General features: G+C 39.6%; 1 protein-coding gene across 1 annotated transcript in view; it reads left to right on the top strand.

Annotated features, from left to right (window-relative positions):
- The first annotated feature begins 414 nt into the window (after window positions 1–414).
- LOC132401880 (riboflavin-binding protein-like) overlaps window positions 415–16,768 on the top strand; it is a 46,475-nt gene continuing 30,121 nt past the window's right edge. Inside the window, exons 1-3 of the mRNA XM_059984198.1 lie at window positions 415–569; window positions 7,647–7,808; window positions 11,324–11,423. Of these exons, the coding sequence (XP_059840181.1) occupies window positions 7,667–7,808; window positions 11,324–11,423 (242 nt within the window). The 5' untranslated portion in view covers window positions 415–569; window positions 7,647–7,666. The remainder of the gene's footprint in view (window positions 570–7,646; window positions 7,809–11,323; window positions 11,424–16,768) is intronic.

The following is a 16,768-nucleotide window of genomic DNA, read 5'->3' as shown; positions in this document are numbered from 1 at the left end:
ATTTTTGTACTTGAGTTCCTGAAAAAGGAATTGGGCCCAGAATTGTCTGTGTTACATGCTAGAATTCACCAAATGAGTCGCAGCTAATATCTGATTAACTAACTGTGCATTTAAATTTGGACGGGAGGAGATGTGTTGCAAACTAACTCAGGTTGCTGAACTCTGATCAACTAAAAATCTTATATAAATGTTTGACAGATCAAAAAGGTTGAAAGTTAATCTGAACATGGCTTTAAGATGTTGCAGTGTGTTTTATGGCATGGAATTGAGTTTCTCATCAAACATTGAGAAAATTTCTCATACAGTTGAATTAAAAAAGCCAAGGAACAAACTGTTTATCTACTTCAAATAAAGTGGTGAACTATTTATCTCCAACTCTTAGTCAATACTCGTAATGATGACATCAGCATTTCAGATTATCCAAAGTTCAGAAGGTACATTTATGGTCAATGGCAACCACTTCAGCAAATCATCCAATGAGAGAGTGAACAAATTATACAACTCATCCATTATAAAAGTGACGGACACATGACAAAGAGGGGTTTCCAATTCTTCTGTCACATCAACAGGTAATAGTTGGCGATGGTAACAATCATTTGTAGTTTATTATAGTTGCATTATATGTATTCAGAGCAGACTGAAGTGGGCAGTAATATATGATTGTATATTGACTGTGGATAGAAGCCTTCTGAACATTTTCTGTCTGAACTTAAAAATGATATGAGAAACAAGGAAAAAGATTAAAAGGGGAAAAAACTTATTAAATTTAGATTATAAATATTTGAAAATGAGATCTTAATTTTATGAAGGTTTAATCATTTGATTTTTAAATAGTCAGATGGTCTCTTTTTCCTCATTTAAGCATTGTTCTCTGTAAATGAGTAATTTATATTTCTTGCCTGCTGTTTACTCTGCTATTTTGTTTCATGTCTGCAATCACTCTATCTTTGCTCAGCCCCTCTGTATTTCCTCTAATTTGTTTGTTTCTCTGTGACACTATTTCTTCTGCAAATATTGCATTTTTGTGAGATTTCTTGAATCCTGGAAATATAAATCCTTGTGAAAAAAATTAACCATGTGAATTTTTGAACTGTTTCTCATTTTACTAATACCTACTCTCCCGTGCAAACATTTATTAATGGCTACTTTCTCATAGAAACATAGAAAATAGGTGCAGGAGTAGGCCATCTGGCCCTTCAAGCCTGCACCGCCATTCAGTACGATCATGGCCGATCATCCGACTCAGAACCCTGTACCTGCTTTCTCTCCATACCCCCTGATCCCTTTAGCCACAAGGGCCATATCTAACTCCCTCTTAAATATTGCCAATGAACCGGCCTCAACTGTTTCCTGTGGCAGAGAATTCCACAGATTCACCACTCTCTGTGTGAAGAAGTTTTTCCTCATCTCAGTCCTAAAAGGCTTCCCCTTTATCCTTAAACTGTGACCCCTCCTTCTGGACTTCCCCAACATTGGAAACAATCTTCCTGCATCTAGCCTGTCCAATCCCTTTAGAATTTTATACGTTTTAATAAGATCCCCCCCTCAATCTTCTAAATTCCAATGAGTATAAGCCTAGTCGATCCAGTCTTTCTTCATATGAAAGTCCTGCCATCCCAGGAATCAATCTGGTGAACCTTCTCTGTACTCCCTCTATGGCAAGAATGTCTTTCCTCAGATTAGGGGACCAAAACTGCACACAATATTCTAGGTGCGGTCTCACCAAGGCCTTGTACAACTGCAGTAGAACCTCCCTGCTCCTGTACTCAAATCCTTTTGCTATGAATGCCAACATACCATTTGCCTTTTTCACTGCCTGCTGTACTTGCATGCCCACCTTCAATGATTGGTGGACAATAACACCCAGGTCTCGTTGCATCTCCCCTTTTCCTAATCGGCCATTGCTCAGTTAATAATCTGTTTTCCTGTTCTTGCAACCAAAGTGGATAACCTCACACTTATCCACATTAAATTGTATCTGCCATGAATTTGCCCACTCATCTAACATAGAAACATAGAAAATAGGTGCTGGAGTAGGCCATTCGGCCCTTCGAGCCTGCCCCGCCATTCAGTATGATCATGGCTGATCATCCATCTCAGAACCCTGTACCTGCTTTCTCTCCATACCCCCTGATCCCTTTAGCCACAAGGGCCATATCTAACTCCCTCTTAAATATAGCTAAAGAACCGGCCTAAACTGTTTCCTGTGGCAGAGAATTCCACAGATTCACCACTCACTGTGTGAAGTTTCTCCTCATCTCGGTCCTAAAAGGCTTTCACTTTATCCTTAAACTGCGATCCCTCATTCTGGACTTCCCCAACATCGGGGACAATCTTCCTGCATCTGGCCTGTCCAATCCCTTTAGAATTTTATACATTTCAATAAGGTCCCCCCTCAATCTTCTAAATTCCAGTGAGTATAAGCCCAGTTGATCCAGGTCATGTCAAGTCACCTGCATCCTCTTAGCATCCTCCTCACAGCTAACACCGCCACCCAGCTTCGTGTCATCCGCAAACTTGGAGATGCTGCATTTAATTCCCTCGTCTAAATCATTAATATATATTGTAAACAACTGGGGTCCCATCACTGAGCCTTGCGGTACCCCACTAGTCACTGCCTGCCATTCTGTAAAGGTCCCGTTTACTCCCACTCTTTGCTTCCTGTGTGCCAACCAATTCTCTCTCCACATCAATACCATACCCCCAATACCGTGTGCTTTAAGCTTGAAGGTCTCCTGTGTGAGACCTTGTCAAAAGCCTTTTGAAAATCTAAATATACCACATCCACTGGCTCTCCCCTATCCACCCTACTAGTTACATCTTCAAAAACTTCTATAAGATTCGTCAGACGTGATTTTCCTTTCACAAATCCATGCTGACTTTGTCCGATGATTTCACCTCTTTCCAAATGTGCTGTTATCACATCTTTGATCACCGACTCTAGCATTTTCCCCACCACCGATGTCAGACTAACCAGTCTATAATTCCCCAGTTTCTCTCTCCCTCCTTTTTTAAAAGGTGGGGTTACATTAGCCACCCTCCAATCCTCAGGAACTAATGCAGAATCTAAGGAGTTTTGAAAAATTATCACTAATGCATCCACTATTTCTTGGGCTACTTCCTTAAGCACTCTGGGATGCAGACCATCTGGCCCTGGGGATTTATCTGCCTTTAATCCCTTCAATTTACCTAACACCACTTCCCTACTAATATATATTTCCCTCAGATCCTCCGTCCCACTAGACCCTCGGTCCCTTACTATTTCCGGAAGATTATTTATGTCCTCCTTAGTGAAGACAGAACCAAAGTAGTTATTCAATTGGTCTGCCATGTTTTTGTTCCCTATGATCAATTCACCTGTTTCTGACTGTAAAGGACCTACATTTGTCTTGACCAATCTTTTTCTTTTCATGTATCTATAAAAGCTTTTACAGTCAGTTTTTATGTTCCCTGCCAGCTTTCTCTCATAATCTTTTGCCCCTTTCTTAATTAAGCCCTTTGTCCTCCTCTACTGGTTTCTGAATTTCTCCCAGTCCTCAGGTGTGCCGCTTTTTTTTGCTAATTTATATGTTTCTTCTTTGGACCTGATACTATCCCTAATTTCCCTTGTTAGCCACGGGTGCACTACCTTCCCTGGTTTATTCTTTTGCCAAAATGGGATGAACAATTGTTGTAGTTCATCCATGCAATCTTTAAATGCTTGCCATTGCATATCCACCGTCAACCATTTAAGTATCATTTGCCAGTCTGTCTTAGCTAATTCACGTCTCATACCTTCAAAGTTACCCTTCTTTAAGTTCAGAACCTTTGTTTCTGAATTAACTATATCACTCTCCATCTTAATGAAGAATTCCACCATATTATGGTGACTCTTACCCAAGGGGCCTCGCACGACAAGTTTGCTAACTAACCCTTCCTCATTGCTCAATATCCAATCTAGAATGGCCTGCTCTCTAGTTAGTTCCTTGACATGTTGGTTCAGAAAACCATCCTGCATACATTCCAAGAAATCCTCTTCCTCAGCACCCTTACCAATTTGGTTCACCCAATCTATATGTAGATTGAAGTCACCCATTATAACTACTGTTCCTTTATTGCACGCATTTCTAATTTACTGTTTAATGCCATCCTCAACCTCACTACTACTGTTAGGTGGCCTGTACACAACTTCCACCAGCGTTTTCTGCCCCTTAGTGTTATGCAGCTCTACCCATATCGATTCCACATCCTCCAGGCTAATGTCCTTTCTTTCTATTCTGTTAATCTCCTCTCTAACCAGCAATGCTACCCCACCTCCTTTTCTTTCCTGTCTATCCCTCCTGAATATTGAATATCCCTGGATGTTGAGCTCCCTTTCTTGGTCACCCTGGAGCCATGTCTCTGTGATCCCAACTATATCATATTCATTAATAACTGTCTGCACATTCAATTCATCCACCTTGTTACGAATGCTCCTCGCATTGACACACAAAGCCTTCAGGCTTGTTTTTACAACACTCTTAGCCCTTATACAATTATGTTGAAAAATGGCCCTTTTTGCTTTTTGCCCTGGATTTGCCTGCCTGCCACTTTTACTTTTCACCTTACTATTTTTTGCTTCTACCCTCATTTTACACCCCTCTGTCTCTCTGCACTTGTTCCCATCCCCCTGCCACATTAGTTTAAAGTCTCCTGAAAAGCAATAGCAAACGCTCCCCCTAGGACATTGGTTCCAGTCCAGCCCAGGTGCAGACCATCCTGTTTATACCAGTCCCACCTCCCCCAGAACTGGTTCCAATGCCCCAGAAATTTGAATCCCTCCCCCTTGCACCATTTTTCAAGCCACGTATTCATCTGAAATGTCCTCCTATTTCTACTCTGACTAGCACATGGCTCTGGTAGTAATCCAGAGATTATTACCTTTGTGGTCCTACTTTTTAGTTTATCTCCTAACTCCTTAAATTCACCTTGTAGGACCTCATCCCATTTTTTACCTATATCGTTGGTACCTATGTGCACCACGACCACTGGCTGTTCTCTCGGCCATTCACATCAGAAAAGGGATCTTTTATTATTTTTTTTTATTTCACGAGCTATGTATTTGGAATTTTTTTAAAAATTCAAATAATTTTGCTTTTCCTTTTTCAATCTTTTTATTAATATCAACATGATAAGATTAGTACATAGATAATGGGATTACAAACTTATAAAATTAAAATGAACATAAAAGGATACACAAGCAATAAGTACATTATAGTTAAGTCTTCCCAAATCATGAATGATACAAATATCATATAAACGAAACAAAAAAATACTAAGTAATTTATGTTGAAAAAAAACAGAAAAGAGAAAAAGAAAAAAAATTAAGACCCTAAGAAAAACTAAACTAACAAACTAACCACTAACTATTAAGAAAAAAGAAGAAAAATAAATAAATAAATAAATAAATAAATAAATAAATAAATAAATAAATAAATAAATAAATATGGGCTACTTACAGTATCTATAAAAAAAATTACAAAATCACGTGTCCCCAACTCTGATCCTCTCAATATATATAAAATCAAAACCAGAAAAACAAATAGGATTGGAATAGGGTCAAATTACATCATGTGAAAATGTTGAATAAATGGCCTCCAAATCTTTTCAAATTTAATAGAAGGGTCATATACAACACTTCTAATTTTCTCCAAATTTAGACATAACATAGTTTGAGAAAACCAATGAAATATGGTAGGGGGATTAATTTCTTTCCAATTGAACAAAATAGATCTTCTAGCCATTAATGTAAGAAATGCAATAATCCGACAAGCAGAAGAAGATAAATGGTAATCATTGGTAAACCAAAGATTGCAGTAACAGGATGTGGATGTAAATCAATGTTCAATACCGTGGAAATAATATCGAAAATGTCTTTCCAATATTTTTTCAAAAGCGGACATGACCAAAACATATGAGTTAAAGAAGCTATCTCAGAATGACATCTGTCACATATAGGATTTATATGGGAATAAAAGCATGGCAATTTATCCTTGGACATATGAGACCTGTGCACAACTTTAAACTGTATCAATGAATGTTTAGCACATATAGAGGATAAATTAACTAATTGAAGAATTTTACCCCAATTCTCTAGGGATAATAAAGTTAAGTTCTCTTTCCCAATCATTTTTAATCTTTTAAAAGGCCTCTGAATGTATTTTCATAATTATATTGTAAACATTTGATATTACACCTTTCTGAAAAGGATTTAATTCTAACAATTTCTCCAAAATACCTGAAGAATCAAGATTTGGAAAGGTAGGAAGTACAGTGTTTAAGAAATTCCTAATCTGTAAATATCTAAAAAAATGAGATCTGGGCAAATTATATCTATTAGATAATTGTTCAAAAGACGTAAAACAATTATCCAAAAATAGATCAGAAAATCGTAGTATTCCTTTAGTCTTCCAAGCTGAATAAGCTTGGTCCATAATAGAAGGATGAAAGAAGAAATTGGATACAATAGGGATAGTTAAAACAAATTGATTCAAATTGGATACAATAGGGATAGTTACAACAAATTGATTCAACCCAAAAAATTTCCGAAATTGAAACCATACACGTAAAGTGTGTTTGACTATCAGATTGTCAATTCGTTTATGCAATTTAGAAAAAGCAAGGGGAAGAGAAGTCCCTAAAATAGAACCCAATGAAAATCCTTGTACAGATTTAGTTTCCAGGTTTACCCAATGAGGGCTAGGACATAAATCCCAATCCCTTAACCAACATTTCAAATATCGAATATTAATTGCCCAATAATAAAATCTAAAATTAGGCAATGCCAATCCACCTTCCTTCCTTGCCTTCTGTAAATACCTTTTACCTAATCTAAGATTTTTGTTCTGCCATATACAAGAGGAAATTTTTGAATCAACGTTGTCAAAAAAGGATTTTGTTCAATTTCCTTGCAATTCATAAAATACCAGATTTATTTTTGATTGTCACACTAGAGGAACTGCAGAAGCTGGAAATCTTGAGCAATACAGAGAAAATGCTGATAAAGGGTCTTGGCCTGAAATGTTGATTGTTCATTTCCTGCCAGAGATGCTGCCTCCGCATCTTGCAGAGTTCCTCCGGCATTTTGTGTGTGCTGTTTTTGATTGTCACTGCATTATTCCTTGTTAAGTGTTGTTGCCCCCTACTGAGATAATAAGCTTCCTCTCAGTGTTTAGAACCCTTTTCTTAACTGGAGTTTTAACGATCCTATTTACAAGTGATTCAATTTGAAGCCACCATTCCCTTCAATGCCATCACATCAAAGATGCAGTGCATTCAAACTACAAAATGTATTGTAGACTCCAATGAAAAGTCATAGTTGAAAAATTATCTTGTCTCCACAGATGCTGCCTGACTGGTTAAGTACTTACAACATTACAATATTTTCTGTTTTTCTTTTTAAATGTGAACGGGGAAGATAATGTGAAATGAATCCATGATCTGAGTTTATAGTCATCAATCTTTGTTCATTGGTGAAAACTAAGCATGGAAGCAGGATACTCTTAAGTGATTAAGAAATTAAAATTCATTATAAAATGAATCTACTGTGTGAAGTCACTTTGAACAAACAATAAATTAAAAAAACTAATAATAATACAGGTTGATGTCTATTCTGCTATCATTTGCAGGTTTGAAGTCAATAATCACAATGATAACTTTGCTGGGTATCTCTATTGCAATATTGTCACTGGCAAATAGTTGCAAAGGAGAAAATTGTCTGAGCGGAAGATATCACAAATCAACATCTGCTCCTGAGCCCGGAATGAGGGAGTGCCGACGTTTCTCTCAATGTAAGTTGGTGTGCAAGTAATAGATAAAATGCTGTAAAGTCATGTCATTAATCACAAAAAATGGGAAACCGTCAAAATTCATATTACAGGTTATATATTGAAGAAAACTACACATTTACCATGTCCAATCTAGTTCCTATACATCTGTTTTCATGCCTCTCCTCCTGACAAGAAAAAGAATCTTCATCTTTAATCCCACCAGCCTTTGCAAGCAACAAATTACCCTTTATACCTTCTGGCATGTTCAATGAGATTGCACCATCAAACATCTTCAGCTCCCTCCTCCTTTCAGCATCCCAAATGGACCATTTCCTTCACAACTCTCTGGTTCACATTTATATTTCTATCAACAGCTCTCCTCTCTTAGCACTTTGCCACATAACTGAAGAAAATCTTTCCCCACCATCCATTCACCTAAACTGCCCTTGTGGAAGAAGCTGCAATTCACTTGCACTTCTTCTGATGAAGTGTATTCCATTAGGAGCTCATGATTGAAGAAACCAAAACACAAGAGTTGCATTACCGCATTTCAGAGCACTCAGTTACAGACTGCAGCGGCAACCCAGAGCTTCATATTGTCCATCGCTTCGACTCTCTCATCCATTCTCACAATGACCCCTCTACTTGTGGCATCCTCCAATGAGGTACAATATAAGCTTGAGGAAGAGAACCTCAACTTCCGGACATGCGGCAGCGTGCCAGACTCAATAACAAGTTTAAAATTTATTGGTAAATTAGTTTCTCTGGTCAATAAGGCTCTATGATCATACATCTGTACTATAAAACTCAGTTTTCTCTCTTCAGAGATAGCACGTAATCTATTGGACATTTCCAAAGTTCTAAGTTCAAAGTAAATTTAAAGTTCAAAGTATATATGTGTCACTGTAGGCAACCCTGATATTTATTTTCTTGTGGGCATACTCAATAGAATCAATGAAAGACCGCCAAACTTGGGCATTCAACCGGAGTGCAGGAGACAAACTGCAAATACAAAAAGAAAGAAATAATAATAATAATAATAATAAGAAGAAATAAGAAATAAGTATCAAAAACATGAGATGAGGAGTTCTTAAAGGTGAGTCCATTGATTGTGGAAACATTTCAAAAATGGGGCAAGTAAAGTTGAATGAAGTCATTCTCTTTCGTTCAAGAGCCTGATGGTTGAGGGGTAATAACAGTTCCTGAACCTGACAGTGTGTGTCCTGAGGCTCCTGTACTTTCTTCTTGATGGCAGCAGTGAGAAGAGAGCATGGCCAGGGTGGCAGGGGTCCCTAATGATTAATGCTGCTTTGCTGCGACAACGCTGTGTGTAAATATGCTTTACCCATGATGGACTGCGCTGTATCCACTACTCTTTGTAGGATTTTCCTTTCAAGGATATTGGTGTATCCATACCAGGCTGTTATGCATCCAGTTAATATATTCTCCACAGTAAAAGTCTTAGATGTCATACCGAATCTCTGTAAACTCCTAAGGAAGTAGAGGCACTTCCATGCTTTCTTCGTAATTGCACATATGAGCTGGGCCCAGGAACCAAGGAATTTAAAGTTGCTGACCCTCTCCGCCTCTGATCTTCCAATGAGGAATGGCTCATGGACTCCAGTTTCCTTCTCCTAAAATCAACAATCAGCTCCTTAGTCTTGCTGACACTGAGTGAGAGTTGTTGTTGTGGCACCACTCAGCCAGATTTTCAATCTCCCTCCTATATGCTGAATCATCACTATGCTTGAGTTGGCCTATGACAGTGGTGTCGTCAGCAAACTTGACGGCACCACTGACTGTGTGGCATTGGAGCTGCACTTAGCCACACAGTCAGAAGTGTAAAGCTAGTACAGCAGGAGGATAAGCACCCAGCCTTGAGGTGTTCCTTCTGGTTTCAGGTTTCTGCAAAGCTCTTATCTGCATTTCATAACTGTCACCTGCCAATTTGTTTGTTTTCTCTTTTGCTTTAAGTTTGCTTTAATAATCTTCAAGCAGCAGGATCTCAGCAGATCTGGAATGTCATCCCTTCAGGGGTATTTCATAGAACTAGAAAGATCTATAGCTCAGAGAACAGGCATTTTTTTACCCAATAAGTCCATACGGAACACGGTACCAATCATCTCATATCAATTTCCTTCATCTGAGCCTTCCCCTTCGTCTACCTATCCAATTATATTATTATGCCTGCTTCCACCACTTCCTCTGGAAGCTCATTCCATATACTCTCCACCACCTGAATGAAAACATTACCCCTCAGGACCCTTTTAAATATTTAGCCTTCATTCTATGTCCCCTAGTTTCACTACCATGGGGAAAAGATTGTTACCATCTGGCTTCTCTTGTAATTACTCATTCCAAGAAGCAACCTTCTGCCACCATCCTCTGTTGCCTACCTGTGAGCTAATTTTAAACCCACCTAACTATCTCTTCCTGGATTCCATGGGGTCTAACTGTCCAGACCAGCCTACCATGCAAGACCTTGCTAAATTCCAAACATCCTCCACTGACGTACCTCCTTCTACTTTGGGGTTAAAATAAAACTCTAAAAGGTTCATCAAATGTGACTTCATTTGTATAAAGACATGCTGACTTCTCTTAATCAGACTCTGCCTATCTGAATGCTGATAGATCGTGTCTCTCAAAATTCCCTTGGTAGCCTCCTCACTACTGCTATCAGGCTGACCAGGTTGTAGTTCCCTGGCTTGACCTTATTACCCATTTTAAACAGTGGAACAACATTTGGGAACTTCACCAGTGGCTAACTTTGAAGCAAGTATCTCCACAAGGGCTTCTGCAATTTCCTCTCTAACCTGCCACAAAGTCCAAGGACATACCTGGTCAAGCACTGGGATTTACCCTCTTTAATGTGCTGTAAGGCTGTAAATACCTTCTCCTTGATGATATCCAATTTTCTTTAACATCCATCTCTCCTCCCAACCCTTCTGGAATTTAGCTTGCTTGCTCATTTCTCTTTCCAATGAAGGGTCAAGAACCCAAAAATATTAACCATTTTTCTCTCCACAGATGCTGCCTGACTTGCTGGAGTTTCTAGCATTTTCTGGTTTTACAAAATTCCAACCTCTTGAATCACTATCCAATTCTCCTTTAAAATTCATAAGACAGTGCCTTTCTGTGCAAAACTTTCCATATATTTCTAAAACTTTGTATAAATTGAATATAAGATATAAAATTAACTTTGACTTTTCTTTCATCTACTTATTTCTTTGTTTCCTCGCTGTAATTTGCAGAATCTTCTTCATTGTGCTCAGGTGCCTGGACTCCATTCTACTTCTACTCATGGTGACTGATATTGAGAAGTCATTTGAATACCAGATCTATACTCCATTGTTTTCTGTTGTAATATTGTCCTTTTTAAAAATATGTTGTTTTGATACAGATGTTCATGAGAGTTTTATTACATGTAGACTTTACAGATTAAGTAATCTCAGAAATATTTCCGTGTTGTTGGTATTTCTTTTATACAAGTTTAGCCAGTGGAAACCTTATTGAGGTTAATTTCCTTCTTTCAACAGCTACTTGTTGCTTTTCCAACTATACTGAACTGCTTGCTGTAAGCCCAGTGTCTAAGGTAGACAATACATATTGGGACCGATGTGGACAACTTAGTCCAAGGTAAACCAGCATCTTATTCAATATTTTCAGGTTCTTTGAGTAAAAGATGTGTTCAATATAAAAAGCTGGAATGTATTTAACTAAACCAGGGGCAAGATGTCTTGAGTTCAAACTAGAACATGGAAGACTGTGAAATTGAAATTTTAAAAAATGTCAATTTGTGTGCTGTTACCAGGATGTGGGTGCTGGATAGGCAAATAGCATTCCTTAAAGTCCTTCATCCATCCCTCATTTGCCTACCCGAAATGTAATGCTTTTTCTGGTCTCAGGACAATAACTTGCTCTTACCTAGCACCCTTAATGTAAAGAACACACCAGAAAGAGGTTTCATCAGAATGAAAGAAAGAGCCAGATGAAGAATGACAAGTTATAAAAGGAGTATAATTATAAGGGAGAAGAGACATGGGATTGAAGAAAGGAATGGTGGGATTTACTTTGTTCAGGCATGGCCATCAATGGTGATGTTAAGGGAGAGGAGAATTCACAAAAGGCTGGTTGTAAAAGCAGTAAAATATAATACTTTACTTTGATTTGCTGTTTATCCTCTTGAATAGGAGCAAGAATAAGCCACTGAGCCTTGCCGCTCAATATGATCATGCTTCATCTGCCCATTACTTCATCTCCATTTTGTCCCTGTTCCTCATCTCTTTTAATTCTCTATCTTTCAAAAATGTATCTCTTCCACTTGAAATACTTCCAATTATACTTCAGAACTATATCTGTGACACTTCTAATGCCCTGCACGGTTTTGACTGTTACCATTTCCCTTTCCCAACAAACTCTTCTTTTCCATGCACATCTCTATATATCTTTATCCCACATCAGGATGGTCTGAGAGCATACCATTTCTTGTTTGAAGGGAAGCCCAAACAGTTCTTCTCCACCAATCCACACATTCATCTGGCTGAATTGGTTCTCATGCTGAGCAACTCTCTACTCCACCTCATCCTCCAGATCAACGGTGTAGATTAGTCTCTTGCAAGTGTCCAAGTTATGTTTGCCTTATAGTGGAATATGTGGAAAAGTCTTTGTTCCAGTCCCACCTGTGTCCACTCTCTTAACACTTTCTCTGGTACTTCGTGGACCTCATTGGTGCCACCTCCTGCCCTCAAGCCAAACTCAACAATTTCATTGTATTTGCCTCCGATTTCTGCCCTACATTCACACAGCCGATCTCCTGGAGTGCGGTGACTAGTACTGCATGCAATATTCGAAAGGTGTCCTCATCAGAGTTTTATGCAGCTACCACATGACTTTCTGACATTTAAACTCAAGGCCCTGACCAATGAAAGGAAGTATGCCCTGTGCCTTCTTTACCACACGGTCAAGTTCTGTTGTCATCTTCAGGGAGCTGTTAATTTGCGACTCAAGATCCCTCAGTGCATCAATGCTTCTTAGGGTCCTGCCATTTACGGTACACTTCCCTTTTACATTTGACTTCCCAGTGTACAACTCTTCACATTTGTCCAGATTAAGTAATTGAATTCTACAGTTTGAAGTACCTGGATTTCTCAATCTTCATTTGACATTCATCTTTAAGATTAGGTTTTTTTTTTCTTTTGGAACTGAAGGATGTGCCCAACTTCTGGGATGTTTTCTCTTCCATGTTTTACAACTCTCGTATTCTTTTTTTTAATAGTCTTTTTTGTCTATGCTCTTCCCTTTTAATTGCTGCCATTCATTCATGAACCAGAGAGAGTCAGAGAGCAATGCAGCACAGATACAAGCCCTTCAGCCCAATTAGTCTATGCTGACCACATTATCTCCCGAGCTCGTCCCAATTTTCTGCATTCTGCGCTTATCTCTCCAAGGCCTTCTCCTCCATATACCTATCCAAATGCTCCTTAAATTACACTATTCTACCTGCCTCAATCATACTCAGCATCCTCTGCATGGAAAGTTGCCCCTCAGGTCCTCATTAAGCTCATTAACCCTAAATCTATATCCCGTCATTTTGGATTGTCCTACCCTGAGGGTAAAGTCTGTTACCATCCACCTTATCTATGCCTCTCACAAATTTAAGTACTTCTTTAATTTTGCCATTATTCTCCTATGTTCCAAGGAATAAAGACCTGTTGCAGTCTATCACCATGGGCATCCCAGTTTCAAATTCTAGGAGACATCTACCCTCCCTGCAGCTCTGCAAGTTCCTTTGTTCTTCTTTTCAGTTTTGGTAGAGGGACTCCGACTTGACTCTTGTGTCATGAGTTCCTGAGTATTTTCAGCATTTTATGATTTTTTTAGATTTCTGGCATCTGCAGATTTATTTATTTTTACCCCCCATTAATTAGCCTCCAGAAATCTCTGGGGTGGAGCATTTCAGAGATCCAGTGTCCTCTACAAGTGTATCTTCCCATGCACTTCCATTTTAAACAACTGTTCCGTAATCTTGTAACTATGTCCCTGCATTCAGGATTCTTCAGTTAGTGAAATCACTAACCCCACTCTTTCATATGTTTCAGTACTGAGAATGAGGGGTAACCTTATGGAACTGTTTGAAATTAGGAAAGGTGCAGATAAGATGGGCAGTAACAGATCTCTCCAAAATAGGGGACATAGACTGAGGGTGAGAGGGAAAAGATTTTAAAGGGGTTTGAGGGGCAACATTTTCACGCAGTGGATAGTGAGGCTATGGAATGAGCTGCCAGATGAAGTGGGTAGGCAGGTTCATTAGTATCATTTAAGAAACAATTAGATAGCACATGGAGGGGCAGGGCTTAGAGGGATAATCGATGAACCAAGGAAATTGGACCTAGCTGGATGGGCACTATGGTTGGCCTTGACAGTGGGCCAAAGGGCTTGTATCCATGCTCTATTGGTCTAATAAAATCACTCCTCATTTTCCAATCTCCAAAGTAGCAATTACAGATATATCTTTCTTGAAGTAGGGGGACAAGATTACATGATATCCAGGTGCATTCCATTCAGTATGCTTTGCAATTGAAGTAAATCATCTTTACTGTTCTGCTTCTTGTTATTATTGATACTAGCAATGTGCATTGAAATTAAGCCATATTTCTATGATATCATGGAAAAAGAAAAGATGAAAGTGGGTCAGCCCGTCTTTGCTATGTCAGGGGACAGAAGTGCTATTATTAAGGAGAAGGTGTTTGGGGAGCTAAAAGGTCTGGAGGTAGATAAAACTTTTGTACCAAATAGACTCCATCCCAGGGCTCTGAAAGCGGTAGCCATTGTGGAGATATGAATAATGGTCTTTCAAGAATCACTAGATTTTGGAATGATTCCAGAGGACAGAAAATTGCAAAAGTCACTCTACTCTTTAAGAAGGGAGGAAGGCAAAAGACAGCAAATTATAAACCCGTTAGCCTGACTTAAGAGGTTGGCAGGGTGTTGGAGTCCACTTTTAACTCTGAGGCCTTGGGATAGTGGGAGTCACATGATAAAGTACTGTATGTCAAAGTCTGCATGGTTTCCTTAAAGGAAAATCTTGCCTTTTGGAATTCTTTGAGGAAGTAACAGGCATGATAGACAAAGGAAAGTCAAAGTTCAAAGTATACATACAGTATACAGTTTTGAGATTTGTCTTCTTGCAGACGACCACAAAACAAAAAAAACACAATAGAACATATTCAAAGAAAAAAACCACAAAAACCATCAAACACCCAAAGTGTGAAAGAAGAACAAATCATGCAAGCAATACAAAGTAAACAATACCCCACAAGTGAGACTTCAGCACTGTGTCATTGGCTGCATGCCATAGCTGCAGAGTTAGCTTAGCACATTCAATTGTACAAATATTTTTTTATAAGAGCTTTACAAAGGAACATGAACATGAACTGCAGAATCCCTGAAGCTAGTCCACAATTGTGGAGCACATTCAGAAGACCAATGATTGCAGGCAACAGCCAGCAGCGTGGGAGCCAACACTCCTGCATGTTCCACCCACCAGCAGTGGCAAGAGAGACCAGTCAGACACAGGCAGGCGGTGCTGAATATCTGTTCATGTCCTTGATAACTTTATCTTGCTTGATGCTTTAATCCGTGTGGAGTAATGGAGCCAAGCACGGGTTTGTGTTCCGCCATTAGGAATCGACACAGAATCTCATCTACACCAGACAGGCTGCAGAAGCACCAGATCGTTCAGTCAGCCCAAAAATATATTCTTAAAAGGGAAATGACAGGCTGCAGTTAATCGCAGTTCAGAAGAAGAAGAGTATGGTGAAGTTTTGTAAGCTGTCTGCTAGATGTCGCTGTTGGTCACCAGTGCCACCTTGCTGTTTGTCAGTGGATGTTGTTTACTTGGATTTTCAGAAGCGCTTTGACAAGGATTTTTGACGGAAGGGGAACAAAGCACAGCTGTTAATTGCTGAAGGTACAGCCACTATTCTTCATTCCCCAGCTAGAAGGAGCATCTGATCACAATGCCTATGTTCAATCCACATATAACCATTATGGATGTCCCCTCCTTCCTTGCCTGTTTCATCGAGGGTGCAGGAAACTGTGTGGGCATTAAGGGTATGTTCGGGATCTAGACAAGCAAGTTCCAGATGAGGATTCGAATAGCTCTGACATCCACCCTCCTGCAGTCTTTGCCATTGGAAGGAACTGCGGTGGAGCTGAGAGAAAACAGCGCCTATCAGCGACTCCCTTGCTTGCATCTTCGGAAATAGCTCTATTTCTATCTTTAATACCTTTATTTTTCTTTTGAAGACCCTGACCTGTAGTTACACGCTGACTTCGGTTCTTTGTGGGAATAGGACCCACTCTCGGGGTCTCACGATGAGCTGTTATTCGATATGCCAAGGACGCGGCCTAGGAGATTAGTTTGCTTTTGGAGTTGCGGGATTTTGTGGTTCTGGAGGCGGGCAGACTCGTGGTCGGTGCTTCTTCAGGGAATCGGTAGGAGGCGGAAGATGGGAAGCAGCAAGTTCGCTGCCGGATGTGTGTCCAGAGACTCAAGCTCTTTGGCCACAGAGCTCAGAAAATGTGACGCAATGGACTCGTAACATCTTAAATCAGTGAGTCGTTTGTTATGTCTCCCCTCTCGCTGTGAAGCGGAGACACTGCTTTTTCTTTTATTAGGGAGAGGGGAGAGGGAGGGAGACACACACTGTGGCATGTCGAATTACCGGGTGTACGAGTAGTCTTTGGGGTACTGCAGGTCTGTGTCTTTATTGATGCTTTGCTGCACACTTGAGTGCTCGGTGGGGGCGTGATGCATTTTTTGTGGGTGGGGGAGGGAGATCTTTGATTTGCTGCTGCTCATGCATGGGAAGGGGAGCTGGGGGGGCACTTTGGGTTCTAACATTTAACTGTCATTCGTTCTCTGAGGCACTCCTCTGTTTTTCCGGATGGTTGCGAAGAAAAAGTATTTCAAGATGTAT

The sequence above is a fragment of the Hypanus sabinus genome, chromosome 11, assembly GCF_030144855.1.
Source record: "Hypanus sabinus isolate sHypSab1 chromosome 11, sHypSab1.hap1, whole genome shotgun sequence".
NCBI classification, from domain to species: domain Eukaryota; kingdom Metazoa; phylum Chordata; class Chondrichthyes; order Myliobatiformes; family Dasyatidae; genus Hypanus; species Hypanus sabinus.
This window is presented reverse-complemented; position numbering and strand designations above follow the sequence as displayed.